Raw genomic sequence first — 27,328 nt, 5'->3', positions numbered from 1 at the left:
CTTCTATTGAAAACATTAGTATCAACGTTGTGGTTCATGTTCGTAGGTAGATTAGATCTCTCTCGAAAACCCTAAACCACGTAAAATATGCAAACCAAATTAGAGACGTCTAACTTGTTTTTGCAGGGTTTGGTGATGTGATATGGCCATGATATGATGATGAATATGTATGAGATGATCATTATTGTATTGTGGCAACCGGCAGGAGCCTTATGGTTGTCTTTAAATTTCATGTTGAGTAGTATTTCAAAGTAGTTGTAATAGTTGCTACATGGAGGACAAACATGAAGACGGTGCCATTGACCTTGGTGCTACGCCGACGATGATGGAGATCATGCCCGAAGATGATGGAGATCATATCCGTGCTTTGGAGATGAAGATCAAAGGCACAAGAACAAAAGGGCCATATCATATCACATATGAACCGCATGTGATGTTAATCCTTTTTATGCATCTTATTTTGCTTAGATCGCGACGGTAGCATTATAAGATGATCCCTCACTAAAATCTCAAGATAATAAAGTGTTCATCCTTAGTAGCACCGTTATTAAGTCTTATCGTTTCGAAGCATCTCGTGATGATCGGGTGTGATAGATTCGATAAGTACATACAACGGGTGCAAGACAGCTTTGCACATGCGGATACTAAGGTGGCCTTGACGAGCCTAGCATGTACAGACATGGTCTCGGAACACGTGATACCGAAAGGTAGAGCATGAATCATATGGTTGATATGATGAACACTATGAGTGTTCGCCATTGAAATCACACCTTTTCTCGTGATGATCGGGTTTAGGTGCGGTGGATTTGGTTCGTGTGATCACTAAGACAATGCGAGGGATATTGTTTTGAGTGGGAGTTCACCTAGGGTTTTAATTATGTTGAATTAAAATTTGAACTCAATTTGTCATAAACTTAGTCTAAACTATTGCAAATATATGTTGTAGAGATGGCGTCCTCAATCAATTTTAATCAGCTCCTAGAGAAAGAGAAACTTAAGAGCAACGGTAGCAACTTCACCGACCGGTTCCGTCATGTGAGGATCTTCCTCTCCGGCGGAAATCTGCAATTTGTGCTTGATGCACCGCTAGGTGACCCTCCTCGCAGAAGATGAATCCGATGAAGTAAAAGTCTGTTTACGCAACTCGGAAAACTCGGTACTCTCAAGTTCAGGTGTGCCATCCCGTGCGTCCGGAATCCGATCTTCAAAAACGTTTTGAGCACCATGATCCTCATGAGTTGATGAATGAGCTGAAAGCTATATTCGAGACTCATGCGGCGGTGGAATGCTATGAAGCATCGAAACATTTCTTCAGACTGTATGATGGAAGAAGGCAGCTCCGTTAGTGAGCACATGCTCGCCATGACCGGGCATGCGAAGAAACTCGATGACTTGGGAATAGTGATTCCTAACAGACCGGGGATTAATCGTGTCCTTCAATCACCGCCACCAAGTTACAAGAACTTTGTGATGAACTACAATATGCAGTAACATGAACAAGGAGTTACTCGAACTCTTTGGCATGCTAAAAGCTGCTGAGATTGAGATCAAGAAAGAGCACCAAGTGTTGATGGTCAACAAGACCACCAGTTTCAAGAAACAGGGCAAGTCTAAGGGAAAATTCAAGAAGGGTGGCAAGAAAGCTGCCACGCCTCCTATGAAACCTAAGAACGGCCCTAAGCCCGATGCTGAGTGCTATTACCGCAAGGAGAAGGGACACCGGAAGCGTAATTGCTCCAAGTATCCGGCTGATCTAAAGAGCGGCCTTGTCAAGAAGAAGAAAGAAGGTATATCCGATATACATGTTATAGATGTTTATCTCACTAGTTCTCGTTCTAGTACCTGGGTATTTGATACTCGGTTCGGTTGCTCATATTTGTAACTCGAAACAGGAACTAAAGAATAAACGACAACTCGCTGAAAGATGAAGTGACGATGCGCGTTGGAAACGGATCCAAGGTCAATGTGATCGCAGTCGGGACACTTCCTCTACATCTACCTTCGGGATTAGTTTTAAGCCTAAATAATTGTTATTATGTACTCGCGTTGAGCATGAACATTATATCTGGATCTTGTTTAATGCAAGACGGTTATTCATTCAAGTCTGAGAATAATGGTTGTTCTATTTTTATGAATAATATCTTTTATGGTCGAGCACCACAAAAGAATGGCTTATTTCCGTTAGATCTCGATAGTAGTGATACACATATACATAACATTGATGCTAAGCGAATTAAACTAAATGATAATTCTACTTATATGTGGCATCGTCGTCTTGGTCATATTGGAGTGAAACGCATGAAGAAACTCCATACTCGATGGATTACTTGAATCACTTGACTTTGAGTCACTTGATAGATGCGAAGCATGTCTAATGGGAAAAATGACAAAGACTCCATTCTCTGGTATGATGGAGCGAGCTACTGACTTATTGGAAATCATACATACCGATGTATGTGGACCAATGAGCGTAGCATCGCGCGGTGGTTATCGTTATGTTCTAACCTTCACAGATGATCCGAGTAGATATGGGTATATCTATTTCATGAAACATAAATCCGAAACTTTCGAGAAGTTTAAGGAATTTCAAAGTGAAGTAGAAAATCAACGTAACAAGAAGATCAAATTTCTACGATCCGATCGTGGAGGTGAATATCTGAGTTATGAGTTTGGCATGCATTTAAAGAAATGCGGAATACTTTCACAATTGACACCGCCGGGAACACCTCAACGAAACGGTGTGTCCGAACGTCGTAATCGAACTCTCTTAGATATGGTTCGTAGTATGATGTCTCTTACTGATTTGCCGTTATCATTTTGGAGTTATGCATTAGAGACAGCCGCATTCACTTTAAATAGAGCACCATCAAAATCCGTAGAAACGACACCGTATGAATTATGGTTTAATAAGAAACCTAAGTCGTCGTTCCTGAAAGTTTGGGGTTGCGAAGCCTATGTAAAGAAGTTACAACCGGACAAGCTAGAACCCAAAGCGGAGAAATGCGTCTTCATAGGTTATCCTAAGGAAACTATAGGATACACTTTCTATCACGGATCCGAAGGCAAAATCTTTGTTGCTAAGAACGGAACCTTTCTTGAGAAAGAATTTCTCACTAAAGAAGTGACTCGGAAGAAAAGTAGAACTCGATGAGATTGATGAATCTATACTCGTTGATCGAGTAGCGCAGATACGGAAGTTGTACCTGTACCGCCTACACCGGCAACAGAGGAAGCTAATGATAATGATCATGAAACTTCGAACGAGGAAACTACCGAACCTCGCGGATCGACAAGGGAACGTGCCACTCCTGATTGGTATGATCCTTGTCTAAATGTCATGATTGTGGATAACAATGATGAGGACCTCGCGACGTATGAAGAAGCGATGATGAGCCCGTATTCCAACAAATGGCAAGAAGCCATGAAATCCGAAATGGGATCCATGTATGATAACAAAGTATGGACTTTGGTAGACTTACCTGATAGCCGAAAGGCTGTCGAAAATAAATGGATCTTCAAGAGAAAAACAGATGCTGATGGTAATATTACTCGTCTATAAAGCTCGACTTGTCGCAAAGGGTTTCCGACAAATTCAAGGAGTTGACTACGATGAGACTTTCTCACTCGTAGCGAAGCTGAAATCTGTGAGGATTTTGTTAGCAATAGCTGCATTTTTCGATTATGAGATTTGGCGGATGGATGTCAAAACGGCGTTCCTTAATGGAGACATTGAGGAAGAGTTGTATATGGTACAACCCAAAGGTTTTGTCGATCCTAAAAATGCCGACAAAGTATGCAAACTTCAGCGTTCAATCTATGGACTGAAGCAAGCATCGAGAAGTTGGAACCGACGCTTTGATAAGGTGATCAAAGACTTCGGGTTTATACAGTGTCATGGAGAGGCCTGTATTTACAAGAAAGTGAGTGGGAGCTCTGTAGCATTCCTGATATTATATGTAGATGACATATTATTGATCGGGAATGATATAGAACTTTTAAGCAGTGTTAAGGGTTATTTGAATAATAGTTTTTCAATGAAAGACCTTGGTGAAGCATCGTATATATTAGGCATCAAGATTTATAGAGATAGATCAAGACGTCTAATAGGGCTATCACAGAGTACATATCTGGACAAGATTCTAAAGAAGTTTAGAATGGACGAAAGTAAGAAAGGGTTCTTACCTATGTTACCAGGCAAGGTATTGAGTAAAACTCAAGGACCGGCTACGACGAGAAGAAAGAGAAAGGATGTGTAACATCCCCTATGCCTCGGCAGTAGGATCTATCATGTATGCCATGCTATGTACTAGACCGGATATAGCACATGCCGTTAGTTTGACTAGCAGATATCAAAGTGATCCGAGAATGGAACACCTGGACAGCGGTCAAGAATATCCTGAAGTACTTGAAAAGAACTAAGGATATGTTTCTTTGTTATGGAGGTGACCAAGAGCTCGTTGTAAACGGTTACACCGATGCAAGTTGGAACACCGATCCCGATGACTCTAAGTCACAATCCGGGTACGTGTTTATATTGAATGGTGCTCGCGACAAGCCGGGCAAGCTCAAAGCGAGTGCACGGTGGCGAAGTCTTCAACGGAATCGAGTACATAGCGGCTTCGGAGGCTTCATCGAAGCGGTATGGATGAAGAGGTTCATTGTAGAGCTCGGTGTGGTTCCGAGTGCATTGGACCCATTAATCATTTACTCGTGATAACATGGGTGCCATCGCCAATGCACAAGAGCCAAGGTCACACAAGAGGCTCGAAGCATATCAAGCTGCGTTACCACTCGATTCGCGAGTACATCGAAGATGGAGAAGTAAAGATTTGCAAAGTACACACGGATCTGAATGTAGCAGATCCGTTGACTAAAGCTCTCCCTAGGGCAAAGCATGACCAACACCAGAATGCCATGGGTGTTAGGTATATTACAATGTAATCTAGATTATTGACTCTAGTGCAAGTGGGAGACTCGAAGGAGATATGCCCTAGAGGCAATAATAAAGTGGTTATTATTTATATCTTTATGTTTATGATAAATGTTTATATATCATGCTAGAATTGTATTAACCGAAACATTAGTACATGTGTGATATGTAGACAAACAAGAAGTCCCTAGTATGCCTCTTAAACTAGCTTGTTGATTAATGGATGATTAGTTTCATAATCATGAACATTGGATGTTATTAATAACAAGGTTATGTCATTGTGTGAATGATGTAATGGACACACCCAATTAAGCGTAGCATAAGATCTCGTCATTAAGTTATTTGCTATAAGCTTTCGATACATAGTTACCTAGTCCTTATGACCATGAGATCATGTAAATCACTTATACCGGAAAGGTACTTTGATTACACCAAACACCACTGCGTAAATGGGTGGCTATAAAGGTGGGATTAAGTATCCGGAAAGTATGAGTTGAGGCATATGGATCAACGATGGGATTTGTCCATCCCGATGACGGATAGATATACTTTGGGCCCTCTCGGTGGAATGTCGTCTAAATGTCTTGCAAGCATATGAATGAGTTCATAAGAGACCACATACCACGGTACGAGTAAAGAGTACTTGTCAGGAGACGAGGTTGAACAAGGTATAGAGTGATACCGAAGATCAAACCTCGGACAAGTAAAATATCGCGAGACAAAGGGAATTGGTAATATATGTGTATGGTTCATTCGATCACTAAAGTCATCGTTGAATATGTGGGAGCCATTATGGATCTCCGGATCCCGCTATTGGTTATTGGTCGGAGTGAGTACTCAACCATGTCCGCATAGTTCTCGAACCGTAGGGTGACACACTTAAAGTTGGATGTTGAAATGGTAGTTCTTGAATTATGGAATGAAGTTCGAATATTTGTTCGGAGTCCCGGATGAGATCCCGGACATCACGAGGAGTTCCGGAATGGTCCGGAGAATAAGATTCATATATAGGATGTCATTTTATGTGAAATAAAATGTCGCGGAAGGTTCTATGGAAGGTTCTAGAAGGTTCTAGAAAAGTCCGGAAGAAACCACCAAGGAAGGTGGAGTCCACAAGGGACTCCACCTCCATGGCCGGCCAGCCCTAGTGGGGGTGGAGTCCCAAGTGGACTCCACCATAGGGGGCCGGCCACCCCCCACATGGGAGGTGGGAATCCCACCTTTGGGTGGGAGTCCTAGTTGGGCTAGGTTTGCCCCTCCTATGGAAGGTTTTGGTTTCGGGTCTTATTCGAAGACTTGGACACCAACACTTGGGATCCACCTATATAATGAGGGGCCAAGGGAGGGGGCCGGCCACCCCAAGACCATAGCTTGGCCGCCCCCTTGAGTGGCCGGCCACCCCTCCCAAACCCTAGCTTTGCTCCTCCACTTCATATTGTCCGGTTTGCTTAGCGAAGCTCCGCCGGACTTCTACACCGCCACCGACACCACGCCGTCGTGCTCGTCGGATTCAAGAGGAGCTACTACTTCCGCTGCCCGCTGGAACGGGGAGGTGGACGTCGTCTTCATCAACAACCGAACGTGTGACCGAGTACGGAGGTGCTGCCCGTTCGTGGCGCCGGAACCGATCGTGATCAAGATCTTCTACGCGCTTTTGCAAGCGGCAAGTGATCGTCTACCGCAGCAACAAGAGCCTCATCTTGTAGGCTTTGGAATCTCTTCAAGGGTGAGACTCGATACCCCCTCGTTGCTACCGTCTTCTAGATTGCATCTTGGCTTGGATTGCGTGTTCGCGGTAGGAAAATTTTTGTTTTCTATGCAACGTTATCCTACACTTCTACGCGCTTTTGCAAGCGGCAAGTGAACGTCTACCGCAGCAACAAGAGCCTCATCTTGTAGGCTTTGGAATCTCTTCAAGGGTGAGACTCGATAAACCCCTCGTTGCTACCGTCTTCTAGATTGCATCTTGGCTTGGATTGCGTGTTCGCGGTAGGAAAATTTTTGTTTTCTATGCAACGTTATCCTACATTTTCTGCCACCCGTGGCAGTATAATTGCCTAGCTCAATTGGAATATGGACTAAAAGTGAACCATTCTTAGAGTTTAAGGGTCGTTTTAAACCAAACAAAAGTTCTAGGACCAAAAGTAAATATATTGACATGTTGGCCTCCATCTCATGGGCCCAAACATCATCTTGTCAGGTAGAGAAGTCTCCGGCTGCAAGCAAAACTGGTCCACTAAAGCACGCAGTTAAGATGTCGATGGCCAGAAGCCATAGCCAGTCTCCGGCTGTGCGTTTTCCAGGCCAGCACCATGAGTTGTACTAGATTCAGGCATTCAGCCCCTTGTGCTGAGGTCGCTCAAGAACCGGACAATGACACGTAGTTTTCTGCTGCGTTCCATCGCTGTAGCTTTTCTCCTCTTTCTTTATTATTTACATCGTGGTTAACTGGTTACAACTGAATCCTAAAACCGTGGACTTTCTAAATTCCATCAATTTATTGATAATCATCAACATCAGTACAAAGAGATCCAAACATAACAAAAATTACAAATAGATCATTGGACCACCTAGCAACGACTATAAATACTAGCGTGAGCCGAAGACGCGGCGCCATCCTCGCCCCTCCATCACTGGAACCCAACAAAGCTTGTCGTACGGACCAGAGCAGCAACCATCGCCAACGATAACACCATAGATCGGAAGAGACTGACCTAAAACTATACCATCGAACAAGAAAACCAACCAGATTCCAGGAGATCCGCCGAACACATGAATCCATGCGCCCTCCGCCGACGCTAAACGCACCACCGGAGCGAGTATAGGACAAGGAGGACCTTATTCTAATTCTAGGATGTAGCCACCGTCTCACCATCCCAAAGAAGACACTAAAAATAAACTAAACGAAGAACGGAAACCTTCCCGTTAGCGAGAGGCCACGGTCCGCCACGCCTCCATGGCCCCAAGGCCACTGAAGGCAGAGCAAACCGGCAGCATCGCCGGTGAGAGAGATGAAACCCTAGATGGTTGTTAAGGTTGACGATCACCTCGTGTATCTTCCTTGCCCATACCTACATCCCCTCAATCTTAGCCACTAAGCACTGTCACAGTCGCTAGATTCGTGTGCTTTCCCACAAACCGCATCCTATGCAACGGACAAAGACTAGACCAAGTCACGTACAAGCACTTCCTAACTCAAAACTAAATTCAGATAACACTACACTAACCAAACCCAGCGACAGGCTTAACTAAAGATAATAACAATTTACACCCCTTTCAAATATACTTGGAATATATGCATCAACATATAGTGCCTACACGGGTAACAGAATATGTGATTTGGCGTATTGCTAACAAGAAAAATCATAGGTAAAACCTATATACTCATAAATCATTATGCCTTGTTGTCCATTTGGTGTACGCGATTTGAATCTTGGTTAGCCTCAGGACCACATCACTTATCTTTATCCTGTCTTTAGGCGAGTCCTTGGTGCAGAGCAAACCAATTTCTATTATGGGCGCCAGAAAGTTATCGTGCAGCTCATACCATGAAGAGGATCTGTGTAGTAGCCGGGTATCCACGGCATGGATAAGCTCTGCAGGAAATAACTGTTGAACCCATCGCCTAAGGGTCAAGTCTCCGACAAACATAGCATCTTCAGGCTTCCTTCCGGTGAAAACTTCAAGGAGCATTATACCGTAGCTGAACACGTCACTCTTTCTTGATGCTTTTCCGTATGATCCATACTCTACACAAGGAAAAAAACAAATATAAGTCAAAACATGATTGATCAGTCCAAAAAAAGAATTGGGTATATTTAACGACCATAACTAGTGTTAATTAATTAGGTACCTGGTGACATGTACCCAATGGAAACGGGCATGTTTGACGCGGTCGTTGAGCTATCATTTCCTTGTAGTAGCCTTGCAATGCCAAAGTCCGCCACATGTGCGATCATGTCCTCGTCAAATAAAACATTGCTTGGCTTCAGATCGCAATGCAAAACCACTTCATGATATCCATGGTGCAGATACTCCAAGGCCATTGACACATCGAGCATAACACCTACCCTCTCATGGAACCCAATTTGCCTTTCTCTCAAGTGGGAGTGGTGCAGCAGCGTGTCTAAGCTTCCATTTGGCATGTACTGTAACACCAATGCTCTGAAGTCCATGTTAGAGCATGCGTTGATTATCTGTATGAGGTTACGGTGTCGCGCCATGCGAAGCACACGACACTCGGCGTCAAAGCTTCTAGTGGTGTGCTCGGATCGCATGTCGAGAACCTTCACTGCAACTACCAAGCCGTTGCTTAGTTGGCCCCTGAACACTTTTCCAAATCCTCCTGAACCGAGCATGTTGTCTTCATTAAAATTATCGGTGGCGCGAACAAGCTCAAGATGAGAAATTAATTGATGGTCTACTTGTTGGACATATGCCTAAGATACAATAATAAAATGGTTATTATTATATCTTTGTTTTTATGATAAATGTTTGCATCCCATGCTATAATTGTATTAACCGGAAACATTAATACTTGTGTGTTTTGTAAACATAAAAGAGTCCCTAGTAAGCCTCTTGTTAAACTAGCTTGTTGATTAATAGATGATCATAGTTTCATGATCATGAACATTGGATGTTATTAATAACAAGATCATATCATTAGGTGAATGATGTGATGGACATACACCCATAGTAAGCTTAGCATATGATCAAGTCATTAAGTTTGTTTTGCTTCAAGCTTTAAGATACATAGTAACCTAATCCTTCGACCATGAGATCATGTTAATCACCTACACCGGATGGATGCTTTAATGACATCAAACACTACTTCATAAATGGGTAGTTATAAAAGTGGCATTAAGTATTCGGAAAGTATAGGTTGAAGCACGTGGATCAATAGTGGGATTTGTCCATCAAAATGACGGATAGATATACTCTGGACCCTCTCGGTGGAATGCCATCCAATTAGCTTGCAAGCATGTGACTAGGTCACAAGGGATGTCATATCACGGTACGAGTAAAGAGTACTTATCGGAGACGAGGTTGAACTAGGTATAGAGATACCGACGATCAAAACCTCGGATAAGTAAAGTATCGCGCGACAAAGGGAATCGTTATTTTATGTGAATGGTTCTTTCGATCAAGAAGTCATCGTTGAATATGTGGGAGCTATTATGGATCTCCAGGTCCCGCTATTAGTTATTGATCGTAGAAGTGTCTCGATCATGTCCGCATAGTTCGCGAACGTAGGGTGACGCACTTAAGGTTTTGATGTTGTTTTAAGTAGATATGGAATATGGAATGGAGTTCAAATGTTGTTCAGAGTCTCGGATGAGATCCAGGACATCACGAGGAGTTCCGGAATGGTCCGAAGAATAAGATTCATATATACGAAGTCACATTCCAAGTTTGGGAATGGTCCGGTGCATTTATGGAAGGCACTAGAAGGTTCTAGAAACATCCGGAATAAATCACTACGGAAGGAGGAGTCCCGGAGGGACTCCACCAACCCTAGCCAGCCAACCAAGAGGGGAGGTGGAGTCCATGGTGGACTTGATGTCTACTCACACTTCTTTTCCTGTAGACAGTGTTGGGCCTCCAAGAGCAGAGGTTTGTAGAACAGCAGCAAGTTTCCCTTAAGTGAATCACCCAAGGTTTATCAAACTCAGGGAGGAAGAGGTCAAACATATCCCTCTCAAGCAACCCTGCAATCACGATACAAGAAGTCTCTTGTGTCCCCAACACGCCTAATACACTTGTCAGATGTATAGGTGCACTAGTTCGGTGAAGAGATAGTGAAATACAAATGATATGGATGTATATGAGTGATAATAGCAATCTGAAATAAAGATGGCAGCGAGTAAACATGCAGTGGAACAGTAAATAAACGAAGATTCGATGTTCGGAAACAAGGCCTAGGGATCATACTTTCACTAGTGGACACTCTCAACATTGATCACATAACTGAAACTACTCTACACTCTCTTGTTGGATGACAAACACCATTAATTGTGTAGGGCTACAAGAGCACCTCACGGAGTTAACAAGCTCCACAACATTCGATGTTCATATTTAAGTAACCTTAGAGTGCATGATAGACCAACGCAATTATACCGAGTACTAACATAGCATGCACACCGTCACCGACAGACTATGAAAGGGGGAATAGATCACATCAATACTATCATAGTAATAGTTAACTTCATAATCTACAAGAGATCACAATCATAGCTTATACCAAGTACAACATGATGCACACACTATCAACATTACATCATGGAGGAGGAATAGACTACTTTAATAACATCACTAGAGTAGCATAAAGATGATATTCAACTAGATCACAAAGAGATAGATGAACCACATAGCTACGGTAGAGCCCTCAGCCCCGGGGAGAACTACTCCCTCCTCATCATGGGAGACAGCGGCGGCGATGAAGATGGCGGTGGTGTCGATGGAGATGCCTTCCGGGGGCAATTCCCCGTCGCGGCGGCGTGCCGGAACAGAGACTTCTGTCCCCCGAATCTTGGCTTCACGATGGCAGCGGCTCTGGAAGGTTTCTCGTACCGTGGCTTATTCCTTTAGGGTTTTCGCGACGGAGACTTTAAGTAGGCGGAAGGGTAGCCTCGGAGGGGCCCTGGTGGGGCCACACCATAGGGGGGCGCGCCCCACCCCTTGGTCGCGCTGCCCTAGCATGTGGGCCCCCTGGCTCCTTTCTGGCCCCTCTTCGGTGCTCTGGAAGCTTCCGAGAAAAATAAGATGTTGGGCGTTGATTTCGTCCAATTCCGAGAATATTTCCTGTGTAAGATTTACGAAACCAAAAACAGCGGAAAACGAGAACTGGCACTTCGGCATATTGTCAATAGGTTAGTTCCGGAAAATGCATCAAAACGATATAAAGTGTGAACAAAACATGTAGGTATTGTCATAAAACAAGCATGGAACATCATAAATTATAGATACGTTGGAGACGTATCAGCATCCCCAAGATTAGTTCCTACTCGCCCTCGAGTAGGTAAACGATAACAAGGATAATTTCTGAAGTGACATGCTACTTACATAATCTTGATCATACTTTTGTAAAGCATATGAGATGAATGCAGCGATTCGAAGCAATGGTAAAGACAATGAGTAAACAACTGAACCATATAGCAAAGACTTTTCATGAATAGTACTTTCAAGACAAGCATCAATAAGTCTTGCATAAGAGTTAACTCATAAAGCAATAAATTCAAAGTAGAGCCATTGAAGCAACACAAAGGAACATTTAAGTTTCAGCAGTTGCTTTCAACTTTCAACATACATATCTCATGGATAATTGTCAACATAAAGTAATATGATGAATACAAATAAGCAAGTATGTAAGAATCAATGCACAGTTAACACAAGTGTTTGCTTCTAAGATAGAAAGAAGTGGGTAAACTGACTCAACATAAGAGTAAAAGAATGGCCCTTCGCAAAGGGAAGCATGGATTGCTATATTTGTGCTAGAGCTTTTATTTTGAAAACATAGAAACAATTTTGTCAACGGTAGTAATAAAGCATATGTGTTATGTATAAGATATCCTATAAGTTGCAAGCCTCATGCATAGATTACCAATAGTGCCCGCACCTTGTCCTAATTAGCTTGGATTTACATGGATTATCATTGCATAACATATGTTTTAACCAAGTATCTGTTGCGGTCAGAAACCCACCGGCGAGCAGCGACGGGCAACACAGGAGAGCCGGGAGGCTCCCAGGACTGCGGCTGGCCCTAGTCCCTCCGAGCGACGGCCCGCAAAGACTCCGGCACGCACGTCCGATGCTGGTGCAAGGGCGTGCCACCTGACCTATACCTGGTCAGGAAGGTGATGGAGATGCCTCTCTTAGTTTCCTGCATGGCATACACGTAAACATTAAATACGAGCCTCGATCGGCTCTCAGGTTGTCCTGTGAATCGGCTCAAAGAGCCGATCCACCCATGATTCGCACGAGGTGTACGAATATATGGTGGTCCTGCTTGATCAGAATAAAGCTAAAGCGATCTACTACGATTTAGGGTTTTCACCGCATAATCGGAACGTCCTACTCGTGATTGAGCCTCGCGGCCACGCACGGTGTTCGTAAGCCGATCCTAGACAAGGCCTAAAAACCAACACGAGGTTGATCCCCGGAACATCCTGTCTAGGGCTAGCAAACTACACCCTACGCGCCGCTGGATCCTTCAACCCTTTGTAAGGCCTAACTATGCAGATATTAAACTAATCCTTGAAGAACAAGGAGCAACCATAACGGATCGGATCTACCAAATAATGATCAAGCGGGGTGCCGCTCCTACACCTAAGATAGGTGTAAGGGCGGCTAGACGTCTCAGGGTTGCACTACGACAGCATATGATACGAAGAACAATGCTAACCCTAACACGTCTAAGATAACTACGTTGCTCGCCATCAAAAAGGCTTCAGTACGAGCAACGCATGAACAGCGAATAAACTTGTACTGCCTAGATCGCAAGATGCGATCTAGGCAGCATGATGCTTACCCGGAAGAAACCCTCGAGACAAGGGAGTTGGCGATGCGCCTAGATTGGTTTGTGGTGAACGTGATTGTTGTTTATTTCATAAACCCTAGATACATATTTATAGTCCGTAGACTTTCTAACGTGGGAATAATCCCAACCGTGCACGAGCCAAACTCTATCTAATCGATACGTATCCTACTATATTACAGATACACGGGCCAACTAGCCCAAACTTTGCATATAAGGCCGATTCACGTATATTCTTCCATGTATATTCTTCAAGCCCATCTTGATCGCGGCCCACCTCTAATTCGGTCAAATTCTGGTGATAACAGTATCACAAAGGGGTACCTCTATGCCGCCTGTACAAAGGTCTAAGGAGAAAGCTCGCATTGGATTACTCGCTTTTGATTATTCTCAACTTAGACATCCATACCGGGACAACATAGACAACAGATAATGTACTCCTATTTAATGCATAAGCATTCAACAACAGATAATATTCTCATAAGAGATTGAGGATTGTTGTCCAAACTGAAACTTCCACCATGGATCATGGCTTTAGTTAGCGACCCAATGTTCTTCTCTAACAATATGCATACTCAAACCGTTCAACTCATGATAAATCACCCTTACTTCAGACAAGACGAATATGCATAGCAACTCACATGATATTCAACAAAGTTAAATAGTTGATGGCGTGCCCAGGAACGTGGTTATCGCTCAACAAGCAACTTATTAAGAAATAAGATACATAAGTACATATTCAATAACACAATAGTTTTTAAGCTATTTTTCCCATGAGCTATATATTGCAAAGACAAAGATTGGAATTTTAAATGTAGCACTCAAGCAATTTACTTTGGAATGGCGAGAGAAATACCATGTGGTAGGTAGGTATGGTGGACACAAATGGCATAGTTTTTGGCTCAAGGATTTGGATGCACGAGAAGTATCCCTGTCAATACAAGGCTTAGGCTAGCAAGGTTGTTTGAAGCAAACACAAGTATAAACCGGTATAGCAAAACTTACATAAGAACATATTGCAATCATTATAAGACTCTACATTGTCTTCCTTGTTGTTCAAACACCTCACCAGAAAATATTTAGACTCTAGAGAGACCAATCATGCAAACCAAATTTTAACAAGCTCTATGTAGTTCTTCATTAATAGGTGAAAAGTACATGATGCAAGAGCTTAAACATGATCTATTGAGCAAAACAATTGCCAAGTATCAGATTATTTAAGACATTATACCAATTACCACATGCAACATTTTCTATTTCCAACCAAATAACAATGAACGAAGCAGTTTTCAACATTCGCCATGAACATTAAAAGTAAAGCTAAGAACACCAGTGTTCATGTGAACAAGCGGAGCGTGTCTCTCTCCCACACAAGCATGATTTTATTTAGAGAATGAAAATAACAAAAAAAAAAAAGCTCACAGACGCTCCAAGTAAATCACATAAGATGTGACGGAATAAAAATATAGTTTCACTAGAGGTGACCTGATAAGTTGTCGATGAAGAAGGGGATGCCTTGGGCATCCCCAAGCTTAGATGCTTGAGTCTTCTTGAAATATGCAGGGATGAACCACGGGGGCATCCCCAAGCTTAGACTTTTCACTCTTCTTGATCATATATCATCCTCCTCTCTTGACCCTTGAAAACTTCCTTCACACCAAACTCAATATAAACTCATTAGATGGTTAGTGCATAATCAAAAATTCACATGTTCAGAGGTGACACAATCATTCTTAACACTTTTGTACATTGCCCAAGGCTACTGAAAGTTAATGGAACAAAGAAATCCATCCAACACAGCAAAAGAGGCAATGCGAAATGAAAGGCAGAATCTATCAAAACAGAACAGTCCGTAAAGACGAATTTTTCTGGGGCACTTAACTTGCTCAGATGAAAATGCTCAAATTGAATGAAAGTTGCGTACATATCCGAGGATCACGCACGTAAATTGGCAGATTTTTCTGAGTTACCTACAGAGAACCCTGCCCAAATTCGTGACAGACAGAAATCTGTTTCTGCGCAGTAATCCAAATCTAGTATCAACCCTACTATCAAAGACTTTACTTGGCACAAAAATGCAATAAAATAAAGATAAGGAGAGGTTGCTACAGTAGTAACAACTTCCAAGACTCAAATATAAAACAAAAGTACTATAGTAAAATAAAAACACGGGTTATCTCCCAAGAAGTGCTTTCTTTATAGCCATTAAGATGGGCTCAGTAATTTTAATGATGCACTCCCAAGAACTAGTAGTTGAAGCAAAAGAGAGCATCAAAAAGCAAATTCAAAACACATTTAAGTCTAACCCACTTCCTATGAAAAGGAATCTTGTACACAAATAAATTCATGAGGAGCAAAGTGACAAGCATAGAAAGATAAAACAAGTGTAACTTCAAAAATTTCAGCATATAGAGAGGTGTTTTAGTAACATGAAAATTTCTACAACCATATTTTCCTCTCTCATAAAGATTTTCAGTAGCATTATGAACAAACTCAACAATATAACTATCAAATGAAACATTCTTATCATGAGATTCATGCATAAAACTATTACTACTCCCAACGAAGCATAGTCATTCTTATTAATTGTAGTGGGAGCAAATTCGACAAAGTAGCTATCATTATTATTCTCATCAAGTGTAGGAGGCATAGTATAATCATAATAAAATTTATCCTCCATAGTAGGCGGCACCAAAATACCACTATCATTATAATCATCATAAATAGGAGGCAAAGTATCATCAAAGAAAATTTTCTCCTCAATGCTTGGGGGACTAAAAATATCATGCTCATCAAAACCAGCTTCCCCAAGCTTACAATTTTCCATAGTATTAGCAACAATGGTGTTCAAAGCGTTCATACTAATATCATTACTACTAGCATGCAAATAAGGTTCCATAGGTTTTTAATTTTCGCATCAAACAATCCATATCTTAACTCGGGAAATAGATTAAAAAGCTCACTGTTATTTTCCATTATGCCTAACTAGTGAAAAACAAGAAACAAAAAGATGCAATTGCGGGATCTAAAGGAAATAGCTTCGAGCACTCACACACCGGCAACAATGCTAGGAAATAGCTTAGTAGTCGGAGGATGTGAATACCTTTTACCTTACCTCCCGGCAACGGCGCCGGAAAATAGCTTGATGTCTACTCACACTTCTTTTCCTGTAGACGGTGTTGGGCGTCCAAGAGCGAGAGGTTTGTAGAACAGCGGCAAGTTTCCATTAAGTGAATCACCCAAGGTTTATCGAACTCAGGGAGGAAGAGGTCAAAGATATCCCTCTCAAGCAACCCTGCAATCACGATACAAGAAGTCTCTTGTGTCCCCAACACACCTAATACACTTATCAGATGTATAGGTGCACTAGTTCGGCGAAGAGATAGTGAAATACAAGTGATATGGATGTATATGAGTGGTAATAGCAATCTGAAATAAAGATGGCAGCGAGTAAACATGCAGTGGAACAATAAATAAACGGAGATTCGATGTTCGGAAACAAGGCCTAGGGATCATACTTTCACTAGTGGACACTCTCAACATTGATCACATAACTGAAACTACTCTACACTCTCTTGTTGGATGACAAACACCATTAATTGTGTAGGGATACAAGAGCACCTCAATGCCGGAGTTAACAAGCTCCACAACATTCGATGTTCATATTTAAGTAACCTTAGAGTGCATGATAGACCAACGCAATTATACCGAGTACTAACATAGCATGCACACCGTCACCAGACAGACAATGAAGGGGGAATAGATCACATCAATACTATCATAGTAATAGTTAACTTCATAATCTACAAGAGATCAAAATCATAGCTTATACCAAGTACTACATGATGCACACACTATCAACATTACAACATGGAGGAGGAATAGACTACTTTAATAACATCACTAGAGTAGCACATAGATGATATTCAACTAGATCACAAAGAGAGAGATGAACCACATAGCTACGGTAGAGCCCTCAGCCCCGGGGGAGAACTACTCCCTCCTCATCATGGGAGACAGCGGCGGCGATGAAGATGGCGGTGGTGTCGATGGAGATGCCTTCCGGGGGCAATTCCCCGTCCCGGCGGCGTGCCGGAACAGAGACTTCTGTCCCCCGAATCTTGGCTTCGCGATGGCGGCGGCTCTGGAAGGTTTCTCGTACCGTGGCTTATTCCTTTAGGGTTTTCGCGACGGAGACCTTAAGTAGGCGGAAGGGCAGCCTCGGAGGGGCCCTGGTGGGGCCACACCATAGGGGGGCACGCCCCACCCCTTGGTCGTGCCGCCCTGGCGTGTGGGCCCCCCTGGCTCCTCTATGGCCCCTATTCGGTGCTCTGGAAGCTTCCGGGAAAAATAAGATGTTGGGCGATGATTTCATCCAATTCCGAGAATATTTCCTGTGTAAGATTTCTGAAACCAAAAACAGCAGAAAACATGAACTGGCACTTCGGCATATTGTCAATAGGTTAGTTCCGGAAAATGCATCAAAACGATATAAAGTGTGAACAAAACATGTAGGTATTGTCATAAAACAAGCATGGAACATCAGAAATTATAGATACGTTGGAGACGTATCAGGACTCCACCTCCTTGGATGGCCAAGCATCAAGGAAAGGGAGCAATCCCACTTGACCTAGGTTTTCCTTTATGGTAAGTTTTGGAGTTGGACTCCCAAGTGGTTTTGGGGAACCCTTAGGGATTCCACCTATATATTGAAGGGGAGAGGGAGGGGGATGGATACACAATAGCAGCCACACCACCCAAGGGCACCCAAGGCCGGCGCCCCAAGTGCCCCCCTCTCCCAAACCCTAGCCTCCGCTTCCTCCATCTTCTCCCGTGGTGCTTACGGCGAAGCGCTGCCGGAGATCTCCACCACCACCGTCACCACGCCGTCGTGCTGACGGGATTCCGAGGAGGATCTACTACTTCCGCTGCCCGCTGGAACGGGGAGAAGGATGTCTTCATCAACACCGAACGTGTGACCGAGTGCGGAGGTGCTGCCCGACTGTAGCACCGTCAAGATCTTCTACGCGCTTTTGTAAGCGGCAAGTGATCGACTACATAAACCACGAGATCTATCTCGTTAACGCTTAGCGATCTTCAAGGGTATGTTGATCTTCACCTCGTTGCTACCATCTACTAGATTAGATCTTGGCTTGTGATTCGTTCTTGCGGTAGGAATTTTTTTTTTCTATGCTACGAATCCCTACAGTGGTATCAGAGCCGTGTCTATGTATAGATTGGTTGTGCGAGTATAACACAATGGTTTTGTGGGCATTGATTCTTTTGTTATTGCCTCTTGTGTACTTTGCATCTTGCGGCATGGTGGGATGAAGCGGCTCGGGCTAACTTTACATGACCGCGTTCATGAGATTTGCTCCACGCTTGACGTGCAACTCGTATTGCACAAGTGGCTTTGCGGGTGTCTGTCTCTCTCACCATAGTTAAGATTAAATTTACATTAGTGGCTTGACAACAACTGTATCAACGTTGTGGTTCTTGTTTGTAGGTAGATCGGATCTTACTCGAAACCCCAAGCCACGTAAAATATGCAAACAAAAATTGGGTCTAACTTGTTTTTGCAGGGGTTGGTGATGTGATATGGTCATGATGTGATTATGATTATATTTGATGTATGATATGATCCTTATTGTGAAGTGGCAACCGGCAGGAGCCTTCGGGTGGTCTTTAAATTTCGATTCGACACATCATGTTGTAGTAGTTGTAATAGTTGCTACAAGTGGTGGACAATCATGAAGACGGCGCCATGGACCTTGACACCTCGCCGACGATGATGGAGATCATGCCAGAAGATGATGGAGATCATGCACGTGCTTTGGAGATAAAGATCAAAGGCGCAAGATAAAAGGGCCATATCATATCACATTATAAACTGCATGTGATGTTAATCCTTTTATGCATCTTGTATTGCTTAGTTCACGACGGTAGCATTATAAGATGATCCCTCTCACTAAAAACTCAAGATTAAAAGTGTTCATCCTTAGTTAGCACTGTTGCTAAGACTCGTTATTTCGAAGCATCTCGTGATGATCAGGTGTGATAGATTCAACGTGTACATACAACAGGTGCAAGCCAAATTTGCACATGCAGAAACTAAGGTTGACTTGACGAGCTTAGCATGTACATACATGACCTCGAAACACGGAATACCGAAAGGTAGAGCATGAGTCATATGATTGATATGATGAACATGTTGATTGTTCGCCATCGAAGCTACATCATCTCTCGTGATGATCGGACTTGGTGTAGTTGATTTGGTTCGTGTAATCACTAATGCAACGTAAGGGATGTTGTTTTGAGTGGGAGTTCAGCTAGTTAATTTAAGAATTAATAGTAAACTCAATTTATCATGAACTTAGTCTAAATTGTATTTGAATTAAATTTTGTAGAATTGGCATCCGTTTTCTACTTTACGCTAGGCTTGAAATTGAGATAGAAACACTGTTAAATCTGACAAGTAACTTTACGGACTGGTACCGTATTGTTAAAGAATCAAGAAATAATTAACTCCTATTTCAAAGAGCAATGATTTCAATTAGTATCTGAAATTATCTTATCTCTGTGATAACTTGATGTTCAAATCAGTTTGATAAAGTAATGAGCTGAAAAGTCTATTTTCAGAAATAAGCAAGGTGTGAGATATATATATGTGATATCTAAGACCTTCTTACAAGATTATACAACATAATTTAGTGAGACTACATAAACTCATAAGTTTTATGGGAATGTACGAAGGTTGAAGACGCTAGGTGTCCCGATCCTCCAACTAGTTGGGCACTAACTTATTTGTATATCCATATGAGCCATAGTAGCTTCATCATGAAGTTGTCATGATTTGATGGATAAAATTATGAGTAAAATTGTTCATCACATTAAAAAGTTACTAATAGTTAAATCCGGAACACTTGTCATATGATGATCAACTTCAAAGTACGAAACTCAAGGTTATTGTTATTTCACCAACAAGCCTAGAAGTTTTTGATGTTGAAGTCTTTTCTGAAATATGAGGAAAGTCGAAAGAAAACTAAAAAAGTTTTTTTGCAGAAAGAAAGAAAAGACTAGATAGTCTAGCTCAAGTGTATATAGATGATATACATGTTATGAATTTATTTTTTGATTGGTCACACAATGGAATTCTTGGGTATTTGTACCATATTGGTTGGTATGAAATGTCATACAACACAACGTAATACAAGAATACAATGTCCTAAGTGACTGACAAGGAATGTGGTAACAATGCACGCCTGGAACAAAATAAATTATTATTCGTAGGCATTCTACCTAGATCTTGAGATTTATTATAAATAACTTAATAATTGTTATTTTGCTCTTGTCAAATAAAAGCAATGAGTTGTTCAAATTATGAACATACTCCATGTACGATGGATAAGTTATTATAAATCTTAATGGTGAAACACACATGCATAACACTGACGCTAAAATACCATAAGGCAAATGATTTGAATTCCACTTATTTGTGGAACCGCCATTAAGGTCATGTTAGAAAAGAACGCACGAAGAAACTCCATACAAAAGAACGCATGAAGAACCGCCAAGTAGACATGCTTGTGGCCTTGTACCGTGACAACACCATCTCAGTAGTCCATCAAACTGTCAAGTGAGTTCCGGATGATCTCTTACTTTAATCTGGTTTGATAGGCTAGATATTATTTTACTCGTTACCGTTGGAGTGAATTTGAACATGATCTGGGGTATTTGGTCCTACCACTAACAAAAATTTGCAACTTTTTATCAGGGAAAAGATTTATGCTCTTCGCCTTAATTCAGTTTGACGTGAATCCAATGATCAGTTTGCTGATTTTTTTTTGAAACCTGTTTGCTGTCGCAGATGCATCAACTCGCTTCTTAGTTGTTGTTTAACATTTTAATGGTATTAGTATGAATAATTTTAGTCAGCTGGCCCGACCATTACGATAGGTATTGGTAAATAGTAAATACAAAGGGCTGGTTGAGGTGAAATAGCCACAAATAGCTCCATGTTGTATTCACTGGGCACAAATTCAATTGGACGATGGTGAAATCATCTTCATGCACTCTGCCACTTATTGGCAATCCTCCACGACACAAATATGTATCTTGATTCTTGAGATTAGACTAGGACAAAGCCCGTGCTTTGCTACGGAGCAAGTATCCACTCTGGACCGACGACCATTGACAAAAGGCAGGGATGTGGATGGAGGTATGTAGCTCGAGCGATGGTCGCGGAGGAATGCATGCGTTTTTACGGGTGCAGCTTGACCTTGACACAGTTTTTTTGCCGTCCAACTGAACATTTATGTCAACCTCCACCATATGTCAACCTCTTGTATATTACTCGTCATACCTAGGCACCCATTGCCAAAAGATAAAAAATCAAACATTTGGCCTGCAACAAACTACAGAGATTCATCTCAATCCATCTCTTACTGAACATACAGGAGAAGATCAACCTTACCAATCAACCACTGGAATAACTAAATATTCAAACAAACCGTATATAATTCTCAAAACTCCATTGTACAAAGTAAACCATGATCCCTTGCTTTCTTTCTGCGCTTGAGTAGTGTAGATGAACTCGCATAACATTTCCCAATCACTTTTTTTTGATAAAAATATAATCTGCTGACATGTAGAAGTGTTGCCTCAGTCTTCATCTTTTCTGTAACCCTATCACTCCTAGGAACCAAGAAATATGACCACAGCATAGACTGCAACCAAAAGGAATAAGTTGTTTCTAACTTGTATAATCAGACCAAGGAGCATCGACAAAAGAATAACGAGAGAAATAAAGAAACTGGTCACACCGGGTAATCAAATACGAGTGTACTTTTCTTATAGAGATTAAGAATAACATAATAATTTGGGGCTGTCTGAAGTCTAAACTGTCAAATTTATTTCTGAATTTATAGCATGCAGATGTGGGTTATGAAGAATGATACCTGCAAAGCATACCAATTTGGTAAGAGATCCACAACCGAAGTGAAAAAAAACAAAATTCCATATCAACCGGCGCAAGTTGCATGAAACAAAGGAATCCATAATTTGAATATATCTCAATCAATTTGATTGAATGTATGTCAGTGTCATGATCCATGCAGTGATGCAGATTTTGATCTAGAAATATACTAACATGAAAACAACAGCTACTAACGGCAACACATATGTGTAGCATCTAATATAAGCCGTAAGTGCAGGAAGTACAAGGAACTCAAAATATCCACAAAGTTTTGTGTGAATGAAAAACAAATAGAATACAAATAGCAGATTAAACATTGCACAAATTTGAACCTGGAAGTGATGTCCGACCATCATAATAGTATAATCATGAGCGTCTTCCAGCCAATCATTTTCTTCCAATGTTGAGAGAAGGCCCTTTTAAATTCTTCAAGCGAATCCACGAATAATGTGCATGGTTTAGAGTATTGAATTTTCACAAAAAAAAGGTTTAGAGTATTGAAAGGGAGCACATAATCTTCTTTTCAGAGTGAAGAGTGTAGATCATCACTTGGTGAGCATCCCATCATAACAGGTCACCAACTATGATTTATGACGGAACCAACATCAAGCCTAATATAGAAAGCTGAAGTACTTCTCATAAGTTGATTTCTTGTGATTCTAATGAAACTCTCGGTCCATGGATCGTGCACTTATAAGTTATAACACCAGAGACTAATGCTTTAATAATGTTTGAGAACCGCGACAGCCAGGTCTGTACTGTTAGTCTGTAGTTTGAAAAAAATTGTTTGAAGGACAAAGTGTGTCACGAGAAGTGTCAGTCAATTTCTCTGCTTCAAAGAAACTCATATATATCCTTGTGTTGCTAAAACTCCGCAGTCCAGTGCCCATGATGCAAATTTAAGTTGAGGCAATCAGCAACCAAATAAAGGATGGCATCAATGAATACCTGAATCTCAATCTGCTGTAAAGGTTAAAGTAAGGGGGGGCATCTAGCTGACTGGGCCTGGCTTCAAACAGAGGCAATACGGAAGGCGTCAGCTAGCTAGCCTCTGGACCGATTGGGGTCATACTCCAGTAACATTCAAGTGCTCAATGAGAAGCAAATCGAGTAGCTAGCCTTTCCTTGAAGTAATTCGCCAGGACGCCCAGCAATCCAAGCTAGTAACCGGACCGCACACCCCATGCATAATAAGGATTAAGGACAACCTTGAACGGCAGCCTGCTAGGAGAGCTCGGGGAGGACCAGGTCCCCCTGTCTCCCGCTCGGGGTGGGGGATTTGTGACAGACTGCTCCGTGTTCCTCCCTTCGGACAGGATGAGGAAGGCAGCGCCGCTCGCTCAAGATCGATGGGTGGTCCGGGATTGGGAAGAACCTCAGAGGTGTCCTCACTCTGGCGGCCACCCCGCCGAGGCTGATTGTGCCGTCGTTGTTCCTTTGGGCCTCCGGACCTAGCGACGGTCCGGTGAGCCGCTGCGAAACAGCAGGCAAACGGCGGCCGATCCGGCGAGTTTCTGCACTTTATTTGGTTGGGATTTTCTAGGTTTTCTATTGATGTGTTAGTGTATTCAATTTCTTACGGAACCAACCTGCATTATGCTATCGTGGAAGTGGGGTTACACGTGTGCTTACTACGCCACACTAAAACAGTTGAACCTAGGGTTTACCTCGTTCACTTCTATTTACATTTTTCGTACCGATTTTTGCTACTTTTACAATGAAATTGTAACCGGGCACATCAAGTAATTAATAAATGATTTTTATTCTTGGATCGTCTTTCTTACAAGGTATAATTGTCCAAAAAAGGTGAAGAAATAATCGATGGAGGGGATGGATTTATTAAATTTGGTGATTATGATGAAACTCAAAGCTGAGCTATGTTTAGGAAGTTGCGCATGATTCAGTACATGATCAGTTTTATGTTTTTGATTCTGTTTCATCATGCCCTGGTTGGTACAAAATGCATCTTGCTCATATTGAATTGACAAGAGCACTTTAGGTTGTTTATAATTGTTGTACATGGAATTTTAATTGTTGATCCATGGTATATATTCATGCTCTGACTTTTTGAGAGTTCTAGAAAGGTTATGTACCCAATTTAAATATGAATACCATTTTCTCATTATTAAATGAATTCAGAGAACATTTGGGGATCATAGACTATATACTCTCACTTTTATCTGGTCGAAATGATAAAGATCCAACTTAGCTTATTTTCCATCCATGTTAGAATATTATGTTGAATCTTGTATTGTTGACACTGATATGTATTAACATCAAACTCTATTATGAAATTGATGCTTTGAAATTGTTGACACTGATAGAATTCGGAATGGATTCAGAGCATGAGAAAATTAGGGAAAACAGAGGAAAAAACAAGCAAAGGGTACGTATGCAGATCGATGCAGGAGCAGCGGCAGCAGCCAGCAAGATTGACGACGATCATTCTCATATCGATGGGACGTTGCCTCGATGGAGGGACGGATCTCATCTACTTGGTGAACTCGATGGCCCACGCGTTGGCATAGATGTATGTGGACTTGACGCCGGCGAATCCAGCTCCCCTGGCGAGGGCCTCGAACTCCCTCTCGTACCTCTCCCTGCCTCTGGGGCTGATCGCGAGCATGATCATGTCGAGCTGGAGCACCTCCTGGGAGCTGGGCTTGGCCTCCGGGTTGACCGGCAGGATGCACTCGACGAGCACGACCTTGCCGTGCGCCGGCAGCCCGTCGTAGCAGTTCTTGAGCAGCGTGGCGCAGTGCTGGTCACTCCAGTCGTGGAGGATCCACTTCATGAGGATGGCGTCGCCCGAGGGAACCTCCTTGAACATGTCGCCGTCGACGTGGGTGACGCCCGGGAACGGCGGCGCCTCGGAGATTACGTGGGGGAGGTCGAAGTTGACCCCCTTGATGGCGGGGTAGTGGGCGGCGATGGCGGCCACAGTGGCGCCGACGCCGCCGCCGACGTCGACGAGGGTGCCGAGGCCCTGGAAGCCGTGGTAGAGCTCGAGGAGCTTCTTGGTGATGATGATGGAGTGGTTCTTCATCCCTTCGTTGCAGACGCGGTTGAAGCGCGGGTCCGTGCCATTGTACTCGAACGCCGACATGCCGTACACCTTATTGAACGGGATGCCGCCGTCAAGCACCGCGTCCTTGATGTAGTACCTGAGGATTGATTCGGAGAACACATTTCATTCACAAGAACTACTGTATATACCATCGTGTGAATTACGATTGGCATGAAAACATTATCTTGCTAACTATACTTCATCCAAGTAATGGGAGTTGGTGTGCAACCAGTACTAGCAGGCAATATTTCAGCATGTGCTCTTGTTGCCACTTGTGTTCCGCGACAGGCAAGTAGATGCAATTGTCAGTTAGAGGTAACCTCAGTTTCTACTCTGTCTACGGTGCACACGGCAAAGCAGTGTCCAGAAATATTTTTAGCTAACTGACGCGGAATAACGCTGAGGTCCTCTAGCTCCTACTATCACTGATTTAGAACTACTATCCTGTTAGTGAAGCTCAATTTGGCAAAGAAGAAAGTCAGTTATGATGTACGCATGGACCCACACGCCAGCGACAGGAAATGGGCAAGGTAAGAAGGAGGAACGATCTACAGAAACTAACTCCACTGAGAGACTCACCAGCTATCCATGAGGACCTTGTCCTGGTTTATGAGCGCGAGCGCCGCCATGGAGCCGCCGTCCTCGTTGGGGGTGAGGAACTTGCACACGGGCGCGGCGCCGTAGCTCCGGGAGAGGCGGCCGTCCTTGCCCTCCTCCACCAGGCACGTAACGACGTTGTACGACGCCAGCAGCCGGAGCATGCGGTCTACCATGTCCGGCGCTTCCGGGTTCGCCGCGGACGGGAGCTTGGCGGCGACCTCGGTCGGGGTCAGCGACTTGCCGCCGGCGGCCACCAGGATCTCCAGGAGGCCAAGCTCGATGGCGTTCTTCACCGTCATCGGGAGGATCGACGAGGAGGCGAGCTGGAGGGCGAACATGCACGCCTCCTCGTCGGCGGACGCGGCCATGTCGGCGGCGGTGGAGCCCATCGATCTCTACGATGCTGGTGGGTGATTTTGGTGTGAGCGAGCGGGTGTGCTTTGCTGGGAGGGTGAGCAGGGCTTATATGCATGGGGCTTTCTCGCTTCACCAACCTTGGCAGGAATTTTAGTCTATTTTTTCTATGATTCAGAAGTCCACACACACACACACACCACGTGTTTTCTTGTTCAACGGTGACTTCCTTTTTCAACGGTTTCCTTTTTCAACGGTGGCGGTTAGGTTCTTTTGGAGATAAGTTTTTTATTTTTATTTAAAATATGAGTTTTATCTATGATTCAGAAGTCCACACACACACACACACCACGTGTTTTCTTGTTCAACGGTGACTTCCTTTTTCAACGGTTTCCTTTTTCAACGGTAGCGGCTAGGTTCTTTTGGAGATAAGTTTTTTATTTTTATTTAAAATATGAGTTTTATCTTGACACACTACTATGACTTGAACGCAAACAATACGATCACTACTTTTCTCTTCAAACTATAACATCGGCTTTGCATTGCATGTCCCATAAAATACTGGAGTCCAATTAGACTATCAAGATAAGGCAATTGACAATTCCTATTTCATGTTCATTTGCAAAGATTTTGTGGAGAATCATGCATATGGCTTTCATTATTTTCAAACTACTATTATTTAGAATATATTTTGGAACCGGTTAAAAGGGTATGCTTTACTTTGGGTTATATGACATGTGAAAAATGATTTCATCTCTAAAAAATGAAAAAACTCATGGTGGTCCAATCTCTATGCATTATTGCCATGCATTTTGAGTTCAGCCTCATGGCAACGGTTGCATGGGATATATACAACCGGTGCGGTTGTCG

General features: G+C 42.8%; 2 protein-coding genes across 2 annotated transcripts; both read right to left on the bottom strand.

The window, feature by feature from the left end:
- Positions 1 to 8,314: 8,314 nt before the first annotated feature.
- On the bottom strand, positions 8,315 to 24,032 carry LOC124655785 (receptor kinase-like protein Xa21). Its single transcript, XM_047194630.1, has 3 exons — positions 24,027 to 24,032; positions 8,784 to 9,369; positions 8,315 to 8,679 (listed from the first exon to the last, which is right to left on the bottom strand). The coding sequence occupies exons 1-3, from the start codon at positions 24,030 to 24,032 to the stop codon at positions 8,315 to 8,317; spliced, it is 957 nt and encodes a 318-aa protein (XP_047050586.1).
- A 790-nt stretch (positions 24,033 to 24,822) lies between these two features.
- LOC124653743 (flavone O-methyltransferase 1-like) lies at positions 24,823 to 26,498 on the bottom strand. Its single transcript, XM_047192804.1, has 2 exons — positions 26,084 to 26,498; positions 24,823 to 25,601 (listed from the first exon to the last, which is right to left on the bottom strand). Exons 1-2 carry the CDS (start codon positions 26,491 to 26,493, stop codon positions 24,929 to 24,931), a joined length of 1,083 nt encoding a protein of 360 aa, XP_047048760.1. The 5' UTR covers positions 26,494 to 26,498; the 3' UTR covers positions 24,823 to 24,928.
- Between the last annotated feature and the right edge of the window lie 830 nt (positions 26,499 to 27,328).

The sequence above is a fragment of the Lolium rigidum genome, chromosome 5 (assembly GCF_022539505.1).
Source record: "Lolium rigidum isolate FL_2022 chromosome 5, APGP_CSIRO_Lrig_0.1, whole genome shotgun sequence".
Lineage (NCBI taxonomy): Eukaryota > Viridiplantae > Streptophyta > Magnoliopsida > Poales > Poaceae > Lolium > Lolium rigidum.
The sequence above is the reverse complement of the archived record's forward strand: the minus strand, read 5'-3'. Positions and strand labels throughout refer to the sequence as shown.